At 45.0% G+C, this 23,461-nt stretch overlaps 1 protein-coding gene across 11 annotated transcripts in view; it reads left to right on the top strand.

Annotated features, from left to right (window-relative positions):
- NEDD4L (NEDD4 like E3 ubiquitin protein ligase) overlaps positions 1-23,461 on the top strand; it is a 635,056-nt gene that overhangs the window by 388,683 nt on the left and 222,912 nt on the right. For 4 of the 11 annotated variants that reach the window (XM_089683429.1, XM_089683433.1, XM_089683432.1 and 1 more), the window contains exon 1: positions 7,794-9,339. The exons of 4 other annotated variants lie outside the window; for them this stretch is intronic. In XM_089683429.1, the coding sequence (XP_089539555.1) occupies positions 8,200-9,339 (1,140 nt within the window). In that variant the 5' untranslated portion in view covers positions 7,794-8,199. Of the gene's footprint in view, positions 1-7,792; positions 9,340-23,461 lie in introns of those variants that run through there. 3 more of the 11 variants (XM_089683435.1, XM_089683434.1, XM_089683428.1) reach the window with 1 other exon arrangement.

Raw genomic sequence — 23,461 nt, 5'->3', positions numbered from 1 at the left:
CAGGAGATTGTGAAGGCCATGGCAAAACCTTCAGTTTACGCCTCTTGATGTAATCCCCCGTGGATTTCGAGGTGTGTTTAGGATCATTATCCATTTGTAAAAGCCATCCTCTCTTAACTTCAGCTTTTTCACAGATGGCATCAAGTTACCATCCAAAATTTGCTGAAATTTTATTGAATCCATTTTTCCTTCTACTCGTGAGATGTTCCCTGTGCCACTGGCTGCAACACAACCCCAAAGCATGATTGATCCAACCCCATGCTTAACAGTTGGACAGAGGTTCTTTTCATTAAATTCTGTGCCCCTTCTTCTCCAAACGTACCTTTGCTCATTCCGGCCAAAAAGTTCCATTTTAACCTCATCGGTCCACAGAACTTGTTTCCAAAATGCATCAGGCTTGTCTATATGTTCATTTGCAAAGTTCAAACGATGATTTTTGTGGTGAGGACGTAGAAGAGGTTTTCTTCTGATGACTCTTCCATGAAGACCATATTTGTACAAGTATCTCTTTATAGTGGAATAGTGTACCACAACTCCAGTGTCTGCCAGATCTTTCTGGAGGGATCGTGCAGTCAAACGTGGGTTTTGAATTGTTTTTCTCACAATCCTGCGAGCTGTTCTGTCTGATATTTTTCTTGGTCTTCCAGATGTTGCTTCAACTTCCACTGTTCCTGATGACTGCCATTTCTTAATTACATTCCGAACAGAGGATGTTGACATCTGAAAACGCTTTGCTATCTTTTTATAGCCTTCTCCAGCTTTGTGAGTGTCAACTATTTTCAGTTTCAGTTTTCTAGGCAACTGCTTAGAAGAACCCATGGTGCTGATTGTTGGGGCAAGGTCAGATGAGTCTGGGCATTTAAAACCTTTGAGATTGACATCACCTGGTCTTCCCAGACGATGATTGAGAACAATCCATGACACTGGCAGGTCTCAGCTTTGCAAAGGGGGCAGTGCATGCTATAAATTCTGCAGGGTGCCCAAACTTTTGCAGACGCCATTTTTTTGTTTTCTGTTATTTTGAAAGTGTAAATGATGGAAATAAAATCTAACTTTTGTTGACATATTATAAGAATGTCTAATCTGTAATTTGATGCCTTTTGGAGATTTTTCCATCTTTCCTTGGCTTCTTTATGCACATTAATACAAATTTTTAGCTGGGGTGCCCAAACTTTCGATCCCCACTGTATATATAATACAAATATATACACACACAATATATTGCCAAATGTATTGGAACACCCCTCCAAATCACCTACATGGTTGACACATGACCAGAGAAGGCTGAAAATAGGTAAGTATTCAGATATGTCTTACACGAGTTAGTTAGAATAGGTGTTATGAGGAAAGGGAAAACTTTTATGATAAGTTAGCTTTATTCGGGAATTCTACTTTAATATGGGTTGACAATGCTCTGTCTCTGTCTCATAGTTTTACCACTGCTTTGTTAAATGGGCTTCTGATAGAGACTACAACTGGCCATTTCAACACACAGGGCATGGTCCACCATTCTCACCATCATCAACCCTTCCTAAAAAATGACATGCGAGTGCATGTAGATAGGAGGTGGCTGCAAAGAGGCTGCATGAGATCAGTAATCAGTAGCTTTGAGTTGCACTAAAGAAAGATAAAACAATCAAAACAGTTTTGTTTAAAATATTAAACACAGAAGTTGCTTATGATGCACAGTTTTTAGATAGACTAAGGCCTCCTGCACACTAAGCATCAAAAATGCTAGTTTTAAGGGTGTTTGACTTTTTCTTTTCTGACCCTAACACCCCAGTCACATCAAGCCCGACTTTGAAATCATGCGACTTAAGTGAAGTCGCATGATTTCAAAATCGGGTGACATGCCGATTTCAGATGTGATTTGCAAGACGTCTGACACATATGTCTATGCAAATCGCACCAAATGTAGTGCATGTACTACTTTAGAAATCGGTGCTGCTACGACCAAGTCGGAACCGCACCAAAATGACTGCTGTATTTGTGGACAATAGGGTGCGATTTGCATGTCGCATGGCATGCAAATAGCATGCCAAGTCGCACCCAGTGCGACCGGGGTGTTAGAGCCCCTCTTTGTGTCCATGAACACAAAGATATTAAAACAAAAAAAAAAAACAGGGTCAAGCACGTTCAGGAGAGGAGTGTTTTATAAAAACTAAAAAAAACTGCTGACGCGCCTAAACGTGTCTAAACACATTTGTAAAATGCAGCTTTAGGTGCGTTTTTAACACTGCTTTGTCCTGCCAGGAGAAAGGCATCTAGAAGAATTGCAGTGTGCATGAGGCCTAAATGCCATCCAGTTCAGTTTTTCTGGTCCGAACTTGGCTTAGAATATCGTATGTACGTATAAATATATAAGAGGTGGTTATTCCTACTGGCCTTAGGGGAAAAAAATGTGTCCAATAATTGTCCCTGCTTCCTGTAGATACGAGGCTAAGGGCTCATGTACACTGCAGCTGATAAACTCACATTTAGGAGCTGTTCAGCATTTTTTTCAGCAGCCCCTGAACGACTAATGTTTTCCTATGTGTCCATGTACACATCGTCTTTTACAGTCGTTTACAGGCATTTGAGTTTACAGTCGCTTTTTTGAACTCAGAAAACTTGCATTCAGCAGTCAATTTTATCAGCGTTTCAAAAGCAAAATGCTTGTAAACGCGTCAAATCGTGTCTATAAGCGTTTGCGTTTGAAATTGTTTTTTTTTTAACTCGTCCAGTTCCCAATGCTGTCCAGAGCCTTTTTTCATCATGAAAAATGCATGCAAAGCGTTTTCAAGGTACTCAGATGGACAAAACACTGAACACAGGATGTTCCTATCAAGCTTGTCACACATTGTAATTACCAATTCACACCTCAGACCTCTCCCACCCTTGGAAACAAAAGATATGTTAATGACCATTCACACCTCAAAATCCTCATGAAGAACCCCTGCCAGGTGGCCTTGATGACTCCCTCCACCAGACACCTTTCCCACCCTTGGAAACAAAAGAAATGTTAATGAGCAACTCTTATCTAAGCTAGTCTCAACACATACTGCTGTCTCTGTTTCTACTGTCTGTATTTCTCTGAAACAGTCTGAAATAGTTAGTAATTTACCACTTTTCAGTGCCTTCTGGGCATTTGGGAGGTTCTCCTGTGCTTATCTTTGAAAAACACTTCTAAATGAAAATGCACATAAACACGCATAAACGTGTTATGAAAACACCACTAAATAGACATTTTTTAACCTACATTTTCCAGCAGTCAGTTTCCATCGTTCAGAAGTATCCTGGGTACATGGGGCCTAATGTACCTAACTAAATCCAGCCCTGCCTGGAAAACATTTAATATCAGGTGTAGGGCATTTTCTGCTGAATTCTCCTGACCAAATGATTAGTAACAAAAACAAAAGTGACAGTTCTAGAAATTTTTTAGCTTGATGATTTGTATGCATATGCTGTGCTTGTAAATGCAATGTACATAAATGAAACAAAAATTCTCAAAAAAAGTTCTCGCAATGTTGGCAATAGCAGCAAGCGTTCACAACCTCCTAGAATTTCCACCTTCTGCTTATGTGATTGACTCACTGATTTTCCACAAGTCTGCACAGAATGTGAAGTGGAACTTCAGATGTCTGCTACAGTAGGCTTTTTGGCTTTGGTTATATTGCCCTGCCACTTTGAAGTCAGTTTTAAAAAGCACCGCACTGCCAAAGTCTACAGTATCCTACGGACAGAGGTGGGTAAAGTTTGTTACAACATACTGCCCAACTGTACCGATTTCCTCAGGACTGCCCCGGAATTAAAACACAATCCCGGCTTCCAGGGCTGTGTCCTAGAGCCATGCATGGGAATATTTGTTCTGCTCTGTGCAGAAACTGTTGGTGGAGTGATCTTCAGGTAGAGTTTGCCTAGTAGTGGTGAAGCAACATAGGACATAGACTACCATAAGGTAAGTGCTCAATGAGCACTAATGTATACCTCCTACCTCCACTGACCACAAGTGTACCACATCAGCCCCCAATGACTACCAAAGTACTACTTTAGCCACCATTGACCATCAATGTACTCCTCCATCCCCCAATGGCTACCATTGAACCCTTACAGCCTAATTGACCATAAATGTACTCCATCAGCAACCAAAAATCAACACTGTACCCCTCCAGCTCCCACTGACCACCATTCTACCTTCTTGGTCTCTACTTAACTCCAGTGTACCCATACTGACATACTGTACATAAATGAAACAAAAATTCTCAAAAAAAGTTCTCGCAATGTTGGCAATAGCAGCAAGCGTTCACAACCTCCTAGAATTTCCACCTTCTGCTTATGTGATTGACTCACTGATTTTCCACAAGTCTGCACAGAATGTGAAGTGGAACTTCAGATGTCTGCTACAGTAGGCTTTTTGGCTTTGGTTATATTGCCCTGCCACTTTGAAGTCAGTTTTAAAAAGCACCGCACTGCCAAAGTCTACAGTATCCTACGGACAGAGGTGGGTAAAGTTTGTTACAACATACTGCCCAACTGTACCGATTTCCTCAGGACTGCCCCGGAATTAAAACACAATCCCGGCTTCCAGGGCTGTGTCCTAGAGCCATGCATGGGAATATTTGTTCTGCTCTGTGCAGAAACTGTTGGTGGAGTGATCTTCAGGTAGAGTTTGCCTAGTAGTGGTGAAGCAACATAGGACATAGACTACCATAAGGTAAGTGCTCAATGAGCACTAATGTATACCTCCTACCTCCACTGACCACAAGTGTACCACATCAGCCCCCAATGACTACCAAAGTACTACTTTAGCCACCATTGACCATCAATGTACTCCTCCATCCCCCAATGGCTACCATTGAACCCTTACAGCCTAATTGACCATAAATGTACTCCATCAGCAACCAAAAATCAACACTGTACCCCTCCAGCTCCCACTGACCACCATTCTACCTTCTTGGTCTCTACTTAACTCCAGTGTACCCATACTGACACCTGTTTTTTTTTCCTCTCCCTCCCCAGCACCACTTTTTTTCTCCAATGGCCCTGTCTGATCACCAACATCAGTTCATTCTTCCTGCAGCTGATTTTCCTCTCATCCACCAATTTCATTTGCAATACAGAGCTGAAAATGAAATTAGGACTCTAACCCAATATGTTTTTTTCTTTGGTTTAGCTTAACTCTGCGACCAACTGTAAAGAACAATCAGCACCAGCTAGCCCATACTGGTATATATACGAACCTTGGGACTGGGTTAGGGCAGGCCTGTCCAACCTGCGGCCTAGGGGTCTCATGTGGCCCATGACGGCTATGCATGCAGCCCAACACAAGATTGTATACTTAAAAATTTAGATTTATTTTTTTAGGGGAATTTTTTTTCAAAAATGCTTTTACACCAGGGTGCTCAGCCTGTGGATCACATGTAGCCCTCGGAGCCCTCTGATGTGGCCCTCGACCTCAAACCAGAGAAACGCATGCCTGGGATTGACAACCTGTTGATCACGATCTGGGCTTACTGACCCGCCATCCCAGAACATCATTTCTAGCATCCTGGCGAACAATGCCAGCAGAAGCTTGAGTGTATTAAACAACACATACACTGGGCATAATAGCTTTTGCAATGGCACATTAGCACCTATAAATGGGTTAAAGCAGAGTTCCACCAAAAAAAAAAAAATAAAAGTCAGCAGCTACAAAAACTGTAAATACAGCCATTTACCTGCCCTTCAGTCCAGCGGTATCTTCACCACTGCTGGTTTCATCAGCTGGCTTCTCTCCCTGCAGCCGGTATCTTCAGTGTGGGTACCCGGCTGTGACAGCTTGCGGCTTCACGGCCGGGTGCCCACTGCGCATGCGCAAGAAGCGCTGTGCTTTGTGAATGACCCCGTAGTCTTCTGGGACCTGTCGCGTGTCCCAGAAGACTACGGGGAGGGTAACTTCTGCTTTCGATCGCCTAGGCGTTCGCAGCGGAAGTGGGAGCGGGTACCTATCAAATTCGGGTACCCGCTCCCCAAAGGTGCCAGTCCTTAATGGGGAGTGGGGGAAAAAGGCTTAAAGCGGAATGTCCCCTTTTGGGTGGAGCTCCGCTTTAACAACTGTTACTCTGTTTTCACATTGATCCACGGTTTCAGCGTTGTGCACCTGCGGTTTTCCTGCAGGTTAGCTGCACTGAGCCATAAACTTCTATTATATCCTGTGAGTTTGGTGCACTTTCTGAAAGTGGTGGTGGAGTTAAACAACAGCGCATCAGTGTGAAAGCAGCCCTATGGGGGACTCAGGACATTAAGGGCTCATTGGGGGGTAAAAGTCCATTGTTGAGATGTGTTTTTACCACCCCCATCAGGTGTTGCAATGGTGACCCCACCCCATGCTCCAGGGGGCCCTTGCGTCCTCCCTGTCGCATTCTGTTTTACACTTGCACAGGAGTGGCGGCATATACAGAAACCGATTCTCTCCATTTTCCTCCTGCAACCTCTGAAAGCCGGCTTCTTTTCCTTTCCCTCCCATCAGTTTTCAGTGGCTGTAGGAAGAAAATGTTCATTATGCTATTCAAAATAATACATCTTAAATTTTGAATCATTTCATTTCATTGTGGCCCACAACCAGTTACCAAATCACTTAAGTGGCCCTCGCTCTTTAAAAGGTTGAACACCCCTGGCCTTGCGGCTGAAAAAAAAATGTGACCGTGTCTCTTTACTGGACTTTTATACGTTTTTATTTTTGCAAAGAAAAATCTCTCACTCTATACAATCACGCCTTATTCATGTCATCCGTTTTCAGCAGCACCTATATTTGTGAGCAACTATTTCCAAGGATAGAGCACATGAAGGGCAAAATTAGAACCAAAATATCTGATGACCACTTTGAGAATTCATTGAGAATTTCTAACACACCGATTGGACCAAATATTGCTGCGTTAGTTGATCAAAAACAGTATCAAATATCGCACTAGTTTTATGTTGCCTTCTTTTACAAAATATTACAAAAAAAAAATGAAGTTTTATTATCTCCTAGATTGTAAGCTCGAAAGAGCAGGGCCCTCGAACCCCTCGTGTATTGTATTGTTACTGTCTTGTCTCATGTTCTGTCCCCCTTGCTACTGTACAGTGCTGAGCATACCCTTTGGCGCTATATAAATACTGTATAATAATCTATACCAGTGATCGTTAACCTTTTGATTTGCCTGACTTTTTTTGCTCATCAGCTATCCTTACTGTTAGTGTATTTTATATGTGGCCCAAGACAATTCCTTTTCTTCCAATGTGGACCAGAAAAGTCAAAAGGTTGGCCACCCATGAGTTTGGGTTTTGCCAGTGACACCCTCAACTCTTCCTGTTTTTTTTCTAGCCAGGCAGCCGAAGATTGTAGAAAGTTAGCAGCCGTAGTCTGCTCACTTTTATTTCTCTAAAGGGCCGGAAAGAGGAAGCCCAGTCCATGGTAGGAATGGCTGTGCTATTTCGGAGAGCAGGTCACTTGTTCCTCGGAAGAGAAACAGACCACATTCATCCTGAGCAGCTGTATTTCATTTTCAGTTTATTTTACCGTACGAGCAATCTTCTGATCATATAGGGAAGAGGGGCCTTGTCCTAGTTCTAGAAGGCAATTCATAAAGTTTATTGTAGCAGTGAAGTGGCTCTGGGTTTTCTCTCTCCCCCCTTCTCTTGCTCTCTTTCTCTCACTCTTTTTTTTTTTTTTTTTTTCCTTTCCTTTTTTCCCTGCCAAGAGAGAAGTGCCCAACGAATACGATGCGGTTTAGGTTTACAGCAGCTCCGAATGTGTTTGCTGCTTTAGTCAACTGTGAAAGCTCTCCCGCTGATTGTGCTCGTCCATTCTGATGGAAAAGAAGCAGCTGGGAAGGTGCTGTTTCAAGCTCGCTGGCTCTTGGACACACAAGGGGGAAAAAAAAAGAACCTAAAACAGAAAAAGAAAAAAGTTTGACTGCACTGAAGAGAGAAAGAAAGGGGGGAAGAGAGTCACATGACTTGGGCCACCCTACCCTATGTCACAGTATGTGGAAGCTGTGATAGCTCTTATCCAGTCACGCCTGGAATGCTGCCTGTCACTTAGGCTATTTCGGCTATCTGTCGCTATCGGGGGCTGCAGTGCTAACAGTTTGGCAGATGGGACGCTTTTTCTCTGAGTTTATGTTTTTGATTTTTAACTCCTGGCAGAGCTCACAGCATCCCTTTCTGCTTCTCTTTTTTGCCCATTGTTAACAAACGATGGCCCACCGGCTACGATTTCATTTTGGCTCGGGAAGAAGCAACACGGCCCCTGAGTCCGACATCCTAGAACAGGAGAGGGAAGATGACTTTTTCATGGCATTCCACACACTTCCGAGGAGAAACGGCTCCCACCCCAGGCACTGTGGAGATGGGACCCTCCAAGAAGATGGCGCCCTAAAAAGGAGCACCTCAATGTTTATTCCGCAGTTGCTGCAGAACATTGATGCGCGTCCAACCCGAAGCTCTTCCATGCATATCTCTTTGCAACGCAAAAGCCCAGATGAGTCTGAGAGCTCTGATTTCTCCGATGAGGTGTTTTCTTGTGGTTTTGCGGACTTTAATGAACGTTACATTTCGGCTGTAAGGAAAAATTCCTCTTGCTTGAGCAGCCCGCAGGATACGCCTGGTAATTCTCCTCCTCGGCTGCATGAATCTGGGGGGCAGCCTGTTAACGGGGCGACCTCCTTTCTTCCCAGACCTCCTGTACGACATTTTGGGGAGCAGAATGGCAACATTAATTATGCGACAGACGGAGAGGAGGAGATTACAGTGTCGACATGCAGAAAAAACATTGGCGGGTTGAGAGTGAAAAGCCAAAGCCACGGCACAGACATCCGGCAGGTGAGGTTGCTGCCGCCTTGTCATGAAGGACAGAATGGTCCTACTGAAGAACCAAGACGCTGGTCTTTACAGCATCTTCCAGACACTTCAGGAAGTCCTGGAAAAAGGTGTTTTATATTCCAGCTTCAGCAGTCTCAGACAGGTAATTGCAACTTGACAGGAGAGTATAATTTTGGGTTTACAGGCACCAAAGGAGACCGACTGGTTCGATATCCCCGCATCAGACTCGAAAGGAGTACTTCCTATCCGCTACAGCCGCGAGCTGAGAGCATTAGCCCTGTAGAGATTGGAACCACTCAAGATGGCAGGTCTTGCGGTAAAGACTCAAGTGAGGATTTTCTGAATGATTCCAGAGACCTCCCCTCGCAAGGACAGGGGTGCTCGTTTGAAATTAGGCAAGAGCAAAATGGAAGACAACCCCATTTTAGGATTCTTTTGACACGAGGTAGCGAAGAGCAGAATGGAGACCAAGGGTACATGGCTAGAAGTTCTGGATCTGCTTCCGGAAATGACACGGTAAGATTTTGATACTCTGTATTTCTTGAAAGCTGTTATATAGAGTTTGTAAATTTATTGTGCTATATACGTGGTATAACATGAAAGATCTCTCAAATTAAAGGACTGTTGACAGGAAAACGTTCTGCATTATTTTGGTTACGACAGCCATGTTTCCTTGACAAATACAGAATGGGGGTTATTGACTAGAACTGGAAAGTGCAAAATCTGGTGCAGCTCTCCATGAAAAGTGCAAAATCAGGTGCAGCCCTCCATGAAAACCAATCAGCTTCCTGGTTTTATTGTCAGTGTTTAATTGAACAAGCTGATTGGCTAAAATGCACATCTGCACTAGATTCTGAGCGCAACAGTTTTAGTAAATTTCCCCAATGCATGAAGAAAAATTCTGTAAAAAAAATTGAGTGAACGCAAAGATTCTCTAAAATATTGGCCAGTCTTCCCATGCAGTAATGAGTACCATCAACACTCATGCTCCTAATCCCTTGTGGGTTAACTCCTAAATGACCTGAGAATTGCAAAATGTGTTTAAATTGCTTACATTGCTTGCCAATATCAGGCCGTGTGTGGCAAAACTGTGTCTAGCACGTGGCCTAAAAATCCATTAATGTACATTTAAAGCCAAAACATTTTCTCTAATTAAGGTTATAACTTTTTTTTTTTGCTTTTTGTGTCTTATTTGGGAGCATTACTTTAATTTCCTGTTACACATAAGGAAGTAAAAGGAAATCTCTCCAAAAATGACCAATCCTCTCTTAGTTGTCCCCAGAACAAGTGTCCCCATTGGAAGAGTTCTCCTCTATTCCTGTTCTGGTGAAAGTTTTGGATATGCACTCACTTTCTGTCTCAGTGACAATGGCCACCAGGACAAATGGGGAATGTGCATCTCCCAGTGGGGGCACAACAATAAATATATGTTTGGGCTTTAGTTATACTTTTAGTTGATTTGAGGTTCCAGCGTGCACCACTGCAAACCATTTATATCCAACACAACAAACACTTTTCTCCTGTGCTAGGAAAAGACTCAGTAGACCCAATAGGAATGTTCTGGAATTTTCTGGAGTATGCACTGCTTGCTGCCCTCAACAGACCGGGGTTGTCCGAATACACTGGATGCAAATGGAGAAACAGAAAAAAGGCGCACTGACCTAGTGCATTATCGTTTAAAATATTTATTGAAGAAACAAAGTAAGTATCATACTCACAATAGACATAAAAACACAGGCATGTCAAACTGAACAAGATGTATGATCCAAACAACATCTGAATCAATAAGATGGAACCCTGGATGACCAACTGGCTAACGTGTTTCGAGGACACAACCTCTTCCTCAGAGCCCTGTTGTTTTTTGATGTTGTTTGGATCATACATCTTGTTCAGTTTGACATGCCTGTGTTTTTATGTCTATTGTGAGTATGATACTTATTTTGTTTCTTCAATAAATATTTTATAGATAATGCACTAGGTCGGTCCGCCCTTTTTCTGTTTCTCCATTTGAAACCATTTATATATGAGAGTATTTCTATACGTGTTGAAAGAAAATTCATTCACATACTGTGCATGTACAAATTATTGAGTTGAAGTGCCATTATTCTTGTTGCTATAAATCATATTTAACAGAAAACGTCCTACATGTGAATTTGATGTATCCTAGCCAGTTTTACGATTAGACACAATACAGTAGATGTGTCCGCAGACAGCAGGAACAAAAGTGTCTTTTCCCCGTGTTGGGAATTCACAGTAGGACTAGCCATCTCTTATCCGTATATTATCAAGTGAGAACCAGAAAGGGACGGAAATGTTCTTTGTACAAGTGGTCACTTTAGCAGAGGGGAGTTACTTAGGGCACCAAGGGCTTCATTGATAAAAATCTGACCTTGCTTTCAGACAAAATAAACCTAAATTATGTTTGGGGTAGATATGTTAACCTCCTTAGCGGTATTCCCGAGTGTAGCTCGGGGTAAAATTTTTATACCAAAAGCGGTAACCCCGAGCTACACTCGGGCTTACCATGCGGCGTTGCTCTGGGGGTCCCTGCAGCACTTACCTTGTCCTTTGCTCCCGCGATGTGTCCCCTGCAGCGTCCCCAGCCATCTCCTCCAGCCGATGCCGGCATCCGGCTTCTGTGTTCCGGTCCCTGTGACGTCGGGACGTACGGACGCCGAAACCGATGGAAAATTTGACATTTTTAAAAAATGTCATTTTTGCTGTCATTGCTGTTTCAATGCATTTCACATACTACTGCTTTGTCCTGTGCCCTGCCTGCATTTTGAATGTTCTTTCTGCCTGGAAACTTAGAAAAGTCCATGGCGTCCAAAAAGCGTCCCTTTACGTCAAAAGCGGTTTTAGAACAGCGATAGTAAATCAGAACCACTTGCAGAATTGAGTGATAATGATTCGTGGGGGAAATTCGTCATCAGACACTGAAAACGATTCTGCGACTTTGCTCAGCGATGTGCGAATTTGCCTCTGTATTTCAAATTTCAGTGTTTTTGGTTTGATTATATTATTGAATTAAATTTATTATTATTATATTATTATTTTTTATGATTATTAAATTATGATTTAGTGTTTCAAATTTTATCATATCCGGAATGTTTACTAGACTCTTGTTCGCACAGATTTCAGTGAGTTATTCCTAAAAATTACAGCCTACAATAAAAAACGACATATTTCCATGCAAAAAAATGGTACCGCTTTCAGCACAAAAAATCGGAAAGAATCATACCGCCAGGGAGGTTAATAAGATTCAGAGCTGACGGTTAGTGGTGGGATATACCTTCTAGGTCTGATGGACGTTTATGCTGACAAAAATTGTCCCGTAAACATATTATGTGTGGTTATTATTGGCCAGGCATGCGTGTTTATGCTGTAGACAGGGCAGGCAGCCTGCTGGTAGCGGCTAATACTGGTCTTATTTCGGGAAAGTATAAAAATAAAAAATCTTGATGATTGACTCCCATTTGGAATAGGCAATCATCATATCTACCGGTACATTTAGTTTCTAAACTGAACATGTTTTAGATGACATTCTGATCCCACGGGGTGATATTTCTATGTACACATCTGACTTCCTGTAAGTAAGGACATTGCACATACCATCCTATACCCTAAAATGGATGATGCCAAATAATAGAAGGTGCTACTAGGAATAGCATATACAGTATCCAATGTCTGTAGCATGAAAGTCAGTGCTTAGTACATGTCGTGCCGTCATCCCATTTACCGTTTCTGTCATTCTTAGAATCCGGTGGAGTTTTCTGTTGGTTTGCAATGCAATATATAGTTATATTTACTCTATACAAATATTTGTGGATTTTTTTAATAATTGTATTATTCATATGTAGTTGCTACAAGCTTGGACTATTAGTATTGTACTGCTATGTAGTGAAATGTTTCAATGCCCCCTTTAGTTAGTTTCGTATTCTAATAATGCATTGTCACAAGATTCAACCTCCTTCACCCTTGGTGGTGCCACTGTGCCCTTCATTTGTGTTGGCTTCAGCATTCAGACATTGGGAAGAATGAGGGCTACAGAATGATCGATGACACGTAGCTTGCAATAGTTACTGTGCATTCATTTGAATATGTTCTTCTACTACCCAAATGCCAAAGGGCACTTGGAAACATGAAGCTAGAATAAGTACCTGAAACGGTGTTATTGTTCGCTGCCTTGAATTTATAGCAGGACTGAGAAAGGGAAGGGTTGCAGTGTGAACCAATCAGGCTTTTCTTCATTGTACAGGGCTGTCAATCTAACACTGGCTGCATACTGACAGGAAGAGAGAGTGATGATCTCATTAGTGTGGTTAGACTTCTTTACTATCCACTCAGGGAGCCGAGAAATAACCAGGCAAAATTGGTTAACTGGCATTCTCTGCTTCTGCTGGCTGCATACTAGTTGCAGAAGTATATGTAGACCCTCACACTGTAAAATAACCCATTTCTTTTAAAATAGAAATGAAAGGCAAAACATTTTTGTATACATATAAAAAACATTTGTAAGTATTTTTTCCCACTTTTTTTTATAAGTGATCACATACCCTCTGTTCTCTGCTGCATGAAGAGCTCAGAGATCTAAGGGAGGAGAAACAACATTACACTGGTCTTCCCAGTGAATGGTTGAGCACCAGTCTGATCATTGAAGGAGAGCAGGCTGCGTTCCAGCACAGCTAGAGGACTGCCCATGCTGTGCTCTCATGCCCAGTGTTGTCAGTTTTTTTTATAGGAAAGCAATGGGACTGACAGGAACACCAGAGATTTCACACAAAGGAAGCAATACAAAAAGAACAGGTTACTTTTTCATACAAGTACAAGGTACAGCAGGCACATACCAGAAATATGAAATGTTGGGTTTACGTATCAATTGAAGCCATCCTCTAGCACTGTGAGAAACGGAGGTATGCAATGGTAAAAGATATACCCATCACTCTTCTATAAAAACCTGGTCACACCTACACTCAGGGCCATGGATAAGGGGGTACCACCAGTCTTTCTATATGGGGCTTAGGCAACTAGTTGAATGAGATGTGGGCAGGGAGGTTGATCGGCACGGTGGGGGGGGGGGACAATTACTGGAAGAGATCCCCTGTATGTCTTTCTCTGCAGTAGCTGAAAGCCAGCTTCTTATTCTCCCTCCAACTGTCTTTCAGCTGCTGCAGAGGGAGCCATACAGGGGATTGGTTCCAGTTATTGCCCCCATCGCACCCATCACCCTCCCTGTGCACCCAGTGGTGTATTTAGGATTCGTGCTGCCCTAGGCAAAACAAAAATTGGCTCCCCCCATTGTCCAACAACATCCCAGCACCCCCCACACCCACTCGAGAGAGCCTTACACTACCACCGCCCCCCATACACTGACAACCCCCCACCCCGAAAAGAGAGAAGACACTCACCTTCACAGCTCCGGACATCCCCGGGAACAAGCTTCAGCCTCTCTCAGATCCCACCTGGTCCCCATGCCGCATAAGTCCCTTCTTCCTTTCCTTCTTTCGAGGGACAGTGCTGCCCCCATGAAAAATGCCTCACTAGGTAAATGCCTTGTTTTTCCTTGTGGTGAATACACCCCTGTGTGCACCTTACTTTTACCCCACTCCCACAGTGCTGCCGGCTTCCCTCCTCTCCTTCCCATCGGCAGCTGCAAGCACACAATATAATCCTTCAGATTGGAGAGTGGGTGAAGGGACCAGTAAATATGTCGCATTTACCGGGCCCTTCCTTTCCTGAATGAACACAATGAGTGATAGATACCAATCACTCACTGTGTTCATTCATAACTAAAGCATAGTAAACTCAGCTTTTTTTTTGGGGGGGGGGGGGGGGCGCGCTCCCTGTCAGGTTGGCTGTATGGGGCCCCGTGGTTTCTAACAGCAGCCCTGCCTACACTCACCGGCCACTTTATTAGGTACACCTGTTCAATTGCTTGGTAACACTAATTGCTAATCAGCCAATCACATGGCAGCAACTCAATGCATTTAAGCATTTAGACGTGGTGAAGACGACTTGTTGAAGTTCAAACCGAGCCTTAAAAAGGGGAATTAAGTGATTTTGAACATGGTCTGGTTGTTAGTGCCAGACGCGCTGGTCTGAGTATTTCAAAAACTGCTGATCTACTGGAATTTTCATGCACAGCCATCTGTAGGGTTTACAGAGAATGGTCGAAAAAAGAGAAAATATCTAGTGAGCAGCAGTTGTGTGGATGAAAATGACTTGTTGATGTCAGAGATCAGAGGAGAATGGGCAGACTGATTGCTGCGACATTCAGATGGTAGGGTCAGAATTTGGCATTTACAACATGAAAGCATGGATCCATCAACGGTTCAGGCGGGTAGTGGTGGTGTAATGGTGTAGGGCATACTTTCTTGGCACTAGCAAGGTGTACCTTATAATAAAGTGGGCGGTGATGCATGTTTTCCCACATCACACTTAACTGCAGTGAGGTTGTGCCATTGCACCAACGCACACACATGACAGAACATCACAATGCATATGCTGTGCCTTGTGGTGCACTGCTTTGCCAAAATAGGGTCTTGTGAGGTTTTTTGTAGTCCATTGGCACGCCTTGAATTGGCTGCTCAATTTACAATGGTAATGTGCGTGCAAACGAAACGCGCCACTTTGCATAGTACATGTATTGCAGTGCCATTCATTGTAAATGGCATCCAATCATACTAAGGCAATGTAGCATAGTATTATTATTACTATACAGGATTTATATAGCGCCAACAGTTTGCTCAGCACTTTACAATATAAAGGGAGACAATACAGCAACAATACAGTTCAATACAAGAGGGATAGGAGGGCCCTGATCCTGGGAGCTTACAATCTGGGAGAATATATTGCCTTACAAAATTTGTGACGTGATTTTCAGGACGTTTATCTGCGTAGGCTGCTTTGACGCAATGCATGTCAATGTAAGACTTAAAGCGATATTAAACTCAAAACCAAAAATGTAATATATTGCAGCTTAACAGTCCCTTGATCTGGTGGCTGCATTAGTTTTCCTTTTTTTAGATCCCCCCCACCCCCACCTTTTCACCTAGTGATTCCACCAGAAACACACCTGTATTAGAGTGCCCCGTCTCTAGATGGAGGAGCAACAGAGACACCTTTGGAAAACAGCATTATGAGTCTTGGGGGAAGGGTAACGTTAGATCCACTAATAGATTTAGATATACTAACAAACTGTAGTCAAACTTTCTTTTTGGGGGTAAAGTTTTTATGTAAATTAAAAAAAAGTTGCTTATTTTAAGCACCCCTGTAAGTGTTAAATCGTTTGTTTCAACTCTGTAGCTGTAAATCCACAGGTGAGCTTGTGCTGTTGAAAAACAAGAGACTTGCTGGCTGGATCACCTGGTGAAAATAAAAGAAAGAAAGCCTAAACAAGAAAACTAGTGCAGCCATCCCAATTAAGAATTGATAAGTTGAAAAATAATAAATGTTTGTTTTTGGGTTTAATTATTATTATTATACAGGATTTATATAGCGCCAATAGTTTGCTCAGCGCTTTACAATATAACGGGAGACAATACAGCAACAATACAGTTCAATACAAGAGGGATAGGAGGCCCTGATCCTGGGAGATTAGGGTTTAATGCCACTTAAATGCATTGCCCTTTGGCCCCTTAATATTTTAAACATCAAGATGTTGAAGAGGGTATAAATCTACAGGTAATATAGACTATCCCTATAAATGGCCCCTTTAATATATTAGTTATTGGGATTCCTGCCATCCATCCTGCCTATGCTCCCTGGGTGGAATTGGAAGTTCCTCTTGATAAATACACTTCGTAGCTGACATTTGGACGTCCCTCTTGCCGTGTTTACTTTCCGTCCAACTGCCGCGGTGTAAAGCTAAAGAAGGAGCTTACCATTGAACAAGTGTTTATGCTCTGTGTGTCTGGAGCAGCAGAACGCGGCTCCCTGAAAAGCCTCTTATATAGGCAAGAGATGGAGAGACGATAAACCAAAGAATGTTGTTATAAATTCGTGTTCGTTTTCAAAGTCGTTATAGGTGCGCGAAGACGAAGTGCAATTCCCAGTAGAAACAGCCGGATCTCCTGCCACTGGCTGCTGCATGATTCTCATCCTGTATAGTCTGCCATGGACTCTTCTGTCCTATTTTTGTCTTTAAATGGGATTGATGGCATGAATATATCTAAATTATTGACTGATCAGCTATAACAATATACCGTGTTTCCCCGAAAATAAGACACTGTCTTATACTTTTTTGGCTCAAAAAAACACACTAGGTCTTATTTTCGGGGTTGGTCTTATATTTTAAATGTCCAGCTGTGGAGAGGGGGTGCAGAGGTGAGCTGCAGGCAGTTGTGGATGAGGGTTACTATGGAGAGGGCTGGTGGATGACAGTTGTGAGCTGCAGTCAGGTGTTGCAAGGGTGACTTGACAGGTGAGTTTCAGACAGGGTGCAGATATGAGCCACAGACAGGGTGCAGATATGAACCACAGACAGGGTGCAGATATGAACCACAGACAGGGTGCGGATATGAACCACAGACAGGGTGCGGATATGAGCCACAGACAGGGTGCGGATATGAGCCACAGACAGGGTGCGGATATGAGCCACAGACAGGGTGCGGATATGAGCCACAGACAGGGTGCGGATATGAGCCACAGACAGGGTGCGGATATGAGCCACAGACAGGGTGCGGATATGAGCCACAGACAGGGTGCGGATATGAGCCACAGACAGGGTGCGGATATGAGCCACAGACAGGGTGCGGATATGAGCCACAGACAGGGTGCAGATATGAGCCACAGACAGGGTGCAGATATGAGCCACAGACAGGGGATTCAGAAGTGAGCTTCAAGTCCTATATTCCCACACAGTGCACCAAGCGCACTCACCACTCCACCTCTTCCTCACTGGACGGTGATCACCCCTGGGGCATCGGCTTCCATGCATTAGGCTGCAGGAGGAGATGCCCCACCCCAAAACACACTGTGCCCTCAGATATCTTTTCCTTCCCTGTCCCACAGTGAGTACAGAGGTAGGGAGGTTCTGTGGGAGCGGATGGTGAGTACAGAGGTAGGGGGGTTCTGTGGGAGCGGATGGTGAGTATAGAGGTAGGGGGGTTCTGTGGGAGCGGATGGTGAGTACGGAGGTAGGAGGGTTCTGTGGGAGCGGATGGTGAGTACGGAGGTAGGAGGGTTCTGTGGGAGCGAATGGTGAGTACGGAGGTAGGGAGGTTCTGTGGGAGCGGATGGTGAGTACGGAGGTAGGAGGGTTCTGTGGGAGCGGATGGTGAGTACAGAGGTAGGGGGGTTCTGTGGGAGCGGATGGTGAGTACGGAGGTAGGGGGGTTCTGTGGGAGCGGATGGTGAGTACGGAGGTAGGGGGGTTCTGTGGGAGCTGACGGTGAGTACGGAGGTAGGGGGGTTCTGTGGGAGCTGACGGTGAGTACAGAGGTAGGGGGGTTCTGTGGGAGCTGACGGTGAGTACAGAGGTAGGGGGGTTCTGTGGGAGCTGACAGTGAGTACAGAGGTAGGGGGGTTCTGTGGGAGCTGACGGTGAGTACGGAGGTAGGGGGGTTCTGTGGGAGCTGACGGTGAGTACGGAGGTAGGGGGGTTCTGTGGGAGCTGACGGTGAGTACAGAGGTAGGGGGGTTCTGTGGGAGCTGACGGTGAGTACAGAGGTAGGGGGGTTCTGTGAGAGCTGACGGTGAGTACAGAGGTAGGGGGGTTCTGTGGGAGCTGACGGTGAGTACAGAGGTAGGGGGGTTCTGTGGGAGCTGACGGTGAGTACAGAGGTAGGGGGGTTCTGTGGGAGCTGACGGTGAGTACAGAGGTAGGGGGGTTCTGTGGGAGCTGACGGTGAGTACAGAGGTAGGGGGGTTCTGTGGGAGCGGATGGTGAGTACGGAGGTAGGAGGGTTCTGTGGGAGCGAATGGTGAGTACGGAGGTAGGGAGGTTCTGTGGGAGCGGATGGTGAGTACGGAGGTAGGAGGGTTCTGTGGGAGCGGATGGTGAGTACAGAGGTAGGGGGGTTCTGTGGGAGCGGATGGTGAGTACGGAGGTAGGGGGGTTCTGTGGGAGCGGATGGTGAGTACGGAGGTAGGGGGGTTCTGTGGGAGCTGACGGTGAGTACGGAGGTAGGGGGGTTCTGTGGGAGCTGACGGTGAGTACAGAGGTAGGGGGGTTCTGTGGGAGCTGACGGTGAGTACAGAGGTAGGGGGGTTCTGTGGGAGCTGACAGTGAGTACAGAGGTAGGGGGGTTCTGTGGGAGCTGACGGTGAGTACGGAGGTAGGGGGGTTCTGTGGGAGCTGACGGTGAGTACGGAGGTAGGGGGGTTCTGTGGGAGCTGACGGTGAGTACAGAGGTAGGGGGGTTCTGTGGGAGCTGACGGTGAGTACAGAGGTAGGGGGGTTCTGTGAGAGCTGACGGTGAGTACAGAGGTAGGGGGGTTCTGTGGGAGCTGACGGTGAGTACAGAGGTAGGGGGGTTCTGTGGGAGCTGACGGTGAGTACAGAGGTAGGGGGGTTCTGTGGGAGCTGACGGTGAGTACAGAGGTAGGGGGGTTCTGTGGGAGCTGACGGTGAGTACAGATGGTGAGTACGGAGGTAGGGGGGTTCTGTGGGAGCGGATGGTGAGTACGGAGGTAGGGGGGTTCTGTGGGAGCTGACGGTGAGTACGGAGGTAGGGGGGTTCTGTGGGAGCTGACGGTGAGTACAGAGGTAGGGGGGTTCTGTGGGAGCTGACGGTGAGTACAGAGGTAGGGGGGTTCTGTGGGAGCTGACGGTGAGTACAGAGGTAGGGGGGTTCTGTGGGAGCTGACGGTGAGTACAGAGGTAGGGGGGTTCTGTGGGAGCTGACGGTGAGTACAGAGGTAGGGGGGTTCTGTGGGAGCTGACGGTGAGTACAGAGGTAGGGAGGTTCTGTGGGAGCGGATGGTGAGTACAGAGGTAGGGAGGTTCTGTGGGAGCGGATGGTGAGTACAGAGGTAGGGAGGTTCTGTGGGAGCGGATGGTGAGTACAGAGGTAGGGAGGTTCTGTGGGAGCCGATGGTGAGTACAGAGGTAGGGAGGTTCTGTGGGAGCCGATGGTGAGTACAGAGGTAGGGGGGTTCTGTGGGAGCTGACGGTGAGTACAGAGGTAGGGGGGTTCTGTGGGAGCTGACGGTGAGTACAGAGGTAGGGGGGTTCTGTGGGAGCTGACGGTGAGTACAGAGGTAGGGGGGTTCTGTGGGAGCTGACGGTGAGTACAGAGGTAGGGAGGTTCTGTGGGAGCGGATGGTGAGTACAGAGGTAGGGAGGTTCTGTGGGAGCGGATGGTGAGTACAGAGGTAGGGAGGTTCTGTGGGAGCGGATGGTGAGTACAGAGGTAGGGAGGTTCTGTGGGAGCCGATGGTGAGTACAGAGGTAGGGAGGTTCTGTGGGAGCCGATGGTGAGTACAGAGGTAGGGAGGTTCTGTGGGAGCAGATGGTGAGTACAGAGGTAGGGAGGTTCTGTGGGAGCAGATGGTGCGGTTACTTACAAGAGGGATTGTCACTTGGAAACACAAAAGCAGCGCTTCTGTGTTTATAGGAGACAATAGATATTGGTGTACACAGGGTCAGTGCCAGAGGTCGTGGAACAGCTGATCACAACTAGGTCTTATTTTCAGGGTAGGTCTTATACTTCAGAAATTCCCAAAAATAGTACTAGGTCTTATTTTTGGAGAAACAGGGTATATGTAAAGTTCTGCATAAATTGACGGCGCTATATAAGTACCTGTAATAAAATAAATAAATAAACTTTATGACCACTGACAGGTAAACTGGATAGCATTGATTACCTTCTTACAATGGCACCTGAAAGTTGGTGGGTTATATTGGGTAGCAAATAAATATGTTATCCCTGAAGCTGATGTGTTGAAAGCAGAAAAATGAGGATCACAGTTTGTGTATGGGGCTGCATAGTCAGGATACTCATGCTGTCCCGTGTCCACAGTAAAAAGTGTCTACAATGGGCATGTGAGTATCAGAACTGGACCATGGAGCAATGGAAGAAGGTGGTCTCTTCTATTGAATCACATTTTCTTTTGCATCATGCGGATGGCCGGGTGCAAGGTGCATTGTATGCATGAAGGTAAAAAACCTGTGTGTAGCTGCCCCCCAGCCTCCCATAACACTTACCTGAGCCCCATCCGAATCCAGCAATGTCCTCGTGAACCTCGGTTCTCCGGGGACTCAGTTGTGATTGACTGAGGCAGCATCAGGATCCATTGGTTCCCACTGCTGTCAATCACAGCCAGTGAGCCAATCAGGAAAAGGAAGGGGTGGGGTCGAGCCACGGGTCTGTGTGTGAATGGACACGCAGAGTCGTGGCTCTGGAGTGCACCTGCTCGGGTGCCCCCATAGCCAGCTGCCTGCTATGGGGGATCCCGAGAGGAAGGAGGGGCCAGGAGGACCCGAGAAGAGGAGGATCCGGGCTGCTCTGTGCAAAACCACTACACAGAGTGGATAAGTATGACATGTTATTTGTTATTTATTTATTTTAAAAACAATACTTTATTATCACTTTAACATAAAGTGGAATTTCTGCTAATACGCATCTGAACACGCCATTGCTGTTATACTGCACAGTCAACAGGGTGCCAGTGCAATTTCCTGTGTCACCTACCTGCCTACTCTTTACATTCCCCGTTGGACTTTCTCCTTCTGCAAGCTGCTTAAATTGCACCCTCTCCAGCTCCCAATGCATGAAAGCATTTTAAGTTGGAAGTACAGTGCAGTGCACAAGAGCTTGGTTAGCTTAGAACAAGGGTCTCCAAACTTTCTAAGCAAAGGACCAGTTTACTGTCCTTTAGACATTAGGAGGGTCCGATTGTGGCCAATGGGAGTAGAAAATGCTACAGACTTGGTAGTCAGCAGGGGTCAAATAAATACATAGCACCTGTGGGCAATAGGTGGTATTGGTATTAGTGGGAAAAATAATCTCCATTGTTGGTGTCAGTGGGAGGCATAGTGCCCCATCATTGGTATCAGTGGGAGAAATAGTGCCCCAATATTGGTATTGGTGGGAGGAATAGTGCCCCATCATTGGTATTAGTGGGAGGAATAGTGTCCCATCATTGGTATTAGTAGGAGGAATAGTGTCTCATCATTGCTATTGGTGGAAGGAATAGTGCCCCATCATTAGTATTAGTGGAAGGAATAGTGTCCCATCATTGCTATTGGTGGAAGGAATAGTGTCCCATCATTGCTATTGGTGGAAGGAATAGTGCCCCATCTATGGATTCAGTGGGATGAGTAGTGCTCCATGTTTGGTGTCAGTGAAAGGAATAGTGCTCCATCATTGGTATTGGTGGGAGGTATAGTGCCCCATCATTGGTATTAGTGGGAGGAATAGTGCCTCATCATTGGTATTGGTGAGAGGTATAGTGCCCCATCATTGGTATTGGTGGGAGGTGTAGTGCCCCATCATTGGTATTAGTGGGAGGAATAGTGCCCCATCATTGGTATTGGTGGGAGGTGTAGTGCCCCATCATTGGTATTAGTGGAAGGAATAATGTCCCATCATTACTATTGGTGGAAGGAATAGTGCGCCATCTATGGATTCAGTGGGATGAGTAGTGCTCCATGTTTTGTGTCATGATAGTGCCCCATCATTGGTATTAGTGGGAAGAATAATCTCCATTTTTGGTTTCAATGGGAGCAATAGTGCTTCATCATTGGTATCAGTGGAAGGAATAGTGCCTTAAGGATCGGATAAAGGCAAGCAAAGGGCCACATCCGACCCATGGGCCGCAGTTTGAAGACCACTGCCTTAGAGCGCAGAACCTCCCACTGGGTCAGTCATGTTATGTACAGCTGACGCTGGATCGAGTGCATGTAGATCAGAAGTGGCTCAGCTAAAGTGCTTTAGCAAACTAAATGTAATGAAGTTAGGGTTTAGATCTTTTGTTCTACAACAATAGTGCATTACTAAGCCTTCCAATGCCCCATTGTTTATTTATTTGTTTATTTCTTTTGTTGCTCTTTATGACTAATGTATTGCCAGAAGCTTTCTGCTTGTGGTATTTTGATTTGCAGCAAAAAACATGGTGTGAGCTGTCATTGTAGGAGAACCAATGCCATGCTTCTGCTCCACCTGACACGGCCTGACCGTAATGTTCCCTGACTAAAATCTTGATTAAACAGCATAAGCTCTAGAGAACAAAATTGTTTGTACAGTTGTGATTACAGATAATGTCAAAGTGATAAAGAAAATGGTCTTAAAAGTTTGTAATATAAAAAATACTGAAATATTATAAAAACTGAAAAGTATAGAAGAGAGTAGGCAGTTAAATTGTTCTTCTGCCACGATTTTCTGTAGGTTTACATCTGAAGGCGGATATGATTTTTGTTTATTAAAAATAAAAAACTACAGCCGTTATTCTTTTCTTCCTACTTCAAGGAGCAAATTTATCAAAATGGGAGAAAAGAAACTTTTCCATTAACTGTGCCAAATATAGCTAGTCAGGGTTATTTTCTGTTCTCCATGGTACCTCTCAGCTATCTTTGTAGCACAAATGTGTGTAGGCAAAGACACATCACTGCTACAATTCAACATTGGTGGGACATGGAGATGTCATGAGCAAAAAAACGTCAACCCAACAATGTAGTTTCCACCACTGCTTTTCT

The sequence above is a fragment of the Staurois parvus genome, unplaced genomic scaffold (assembly GCF_062004578.1).
Source record: "Staurois parvus isolate SC_StPar_1 unplaced genomic scaffold, SC_StPar_1.0 ptg000310l, whole genome shotgun sequence".
Lineage (NCBI taxonomy): Eukaryota > Metazoa > Chordata > Amphibia > Anura > Ranidae > Staurois > Staurois parvus.
This window is presented reverse-complemented; position numbering and strand designations above follow the sequence as displayed.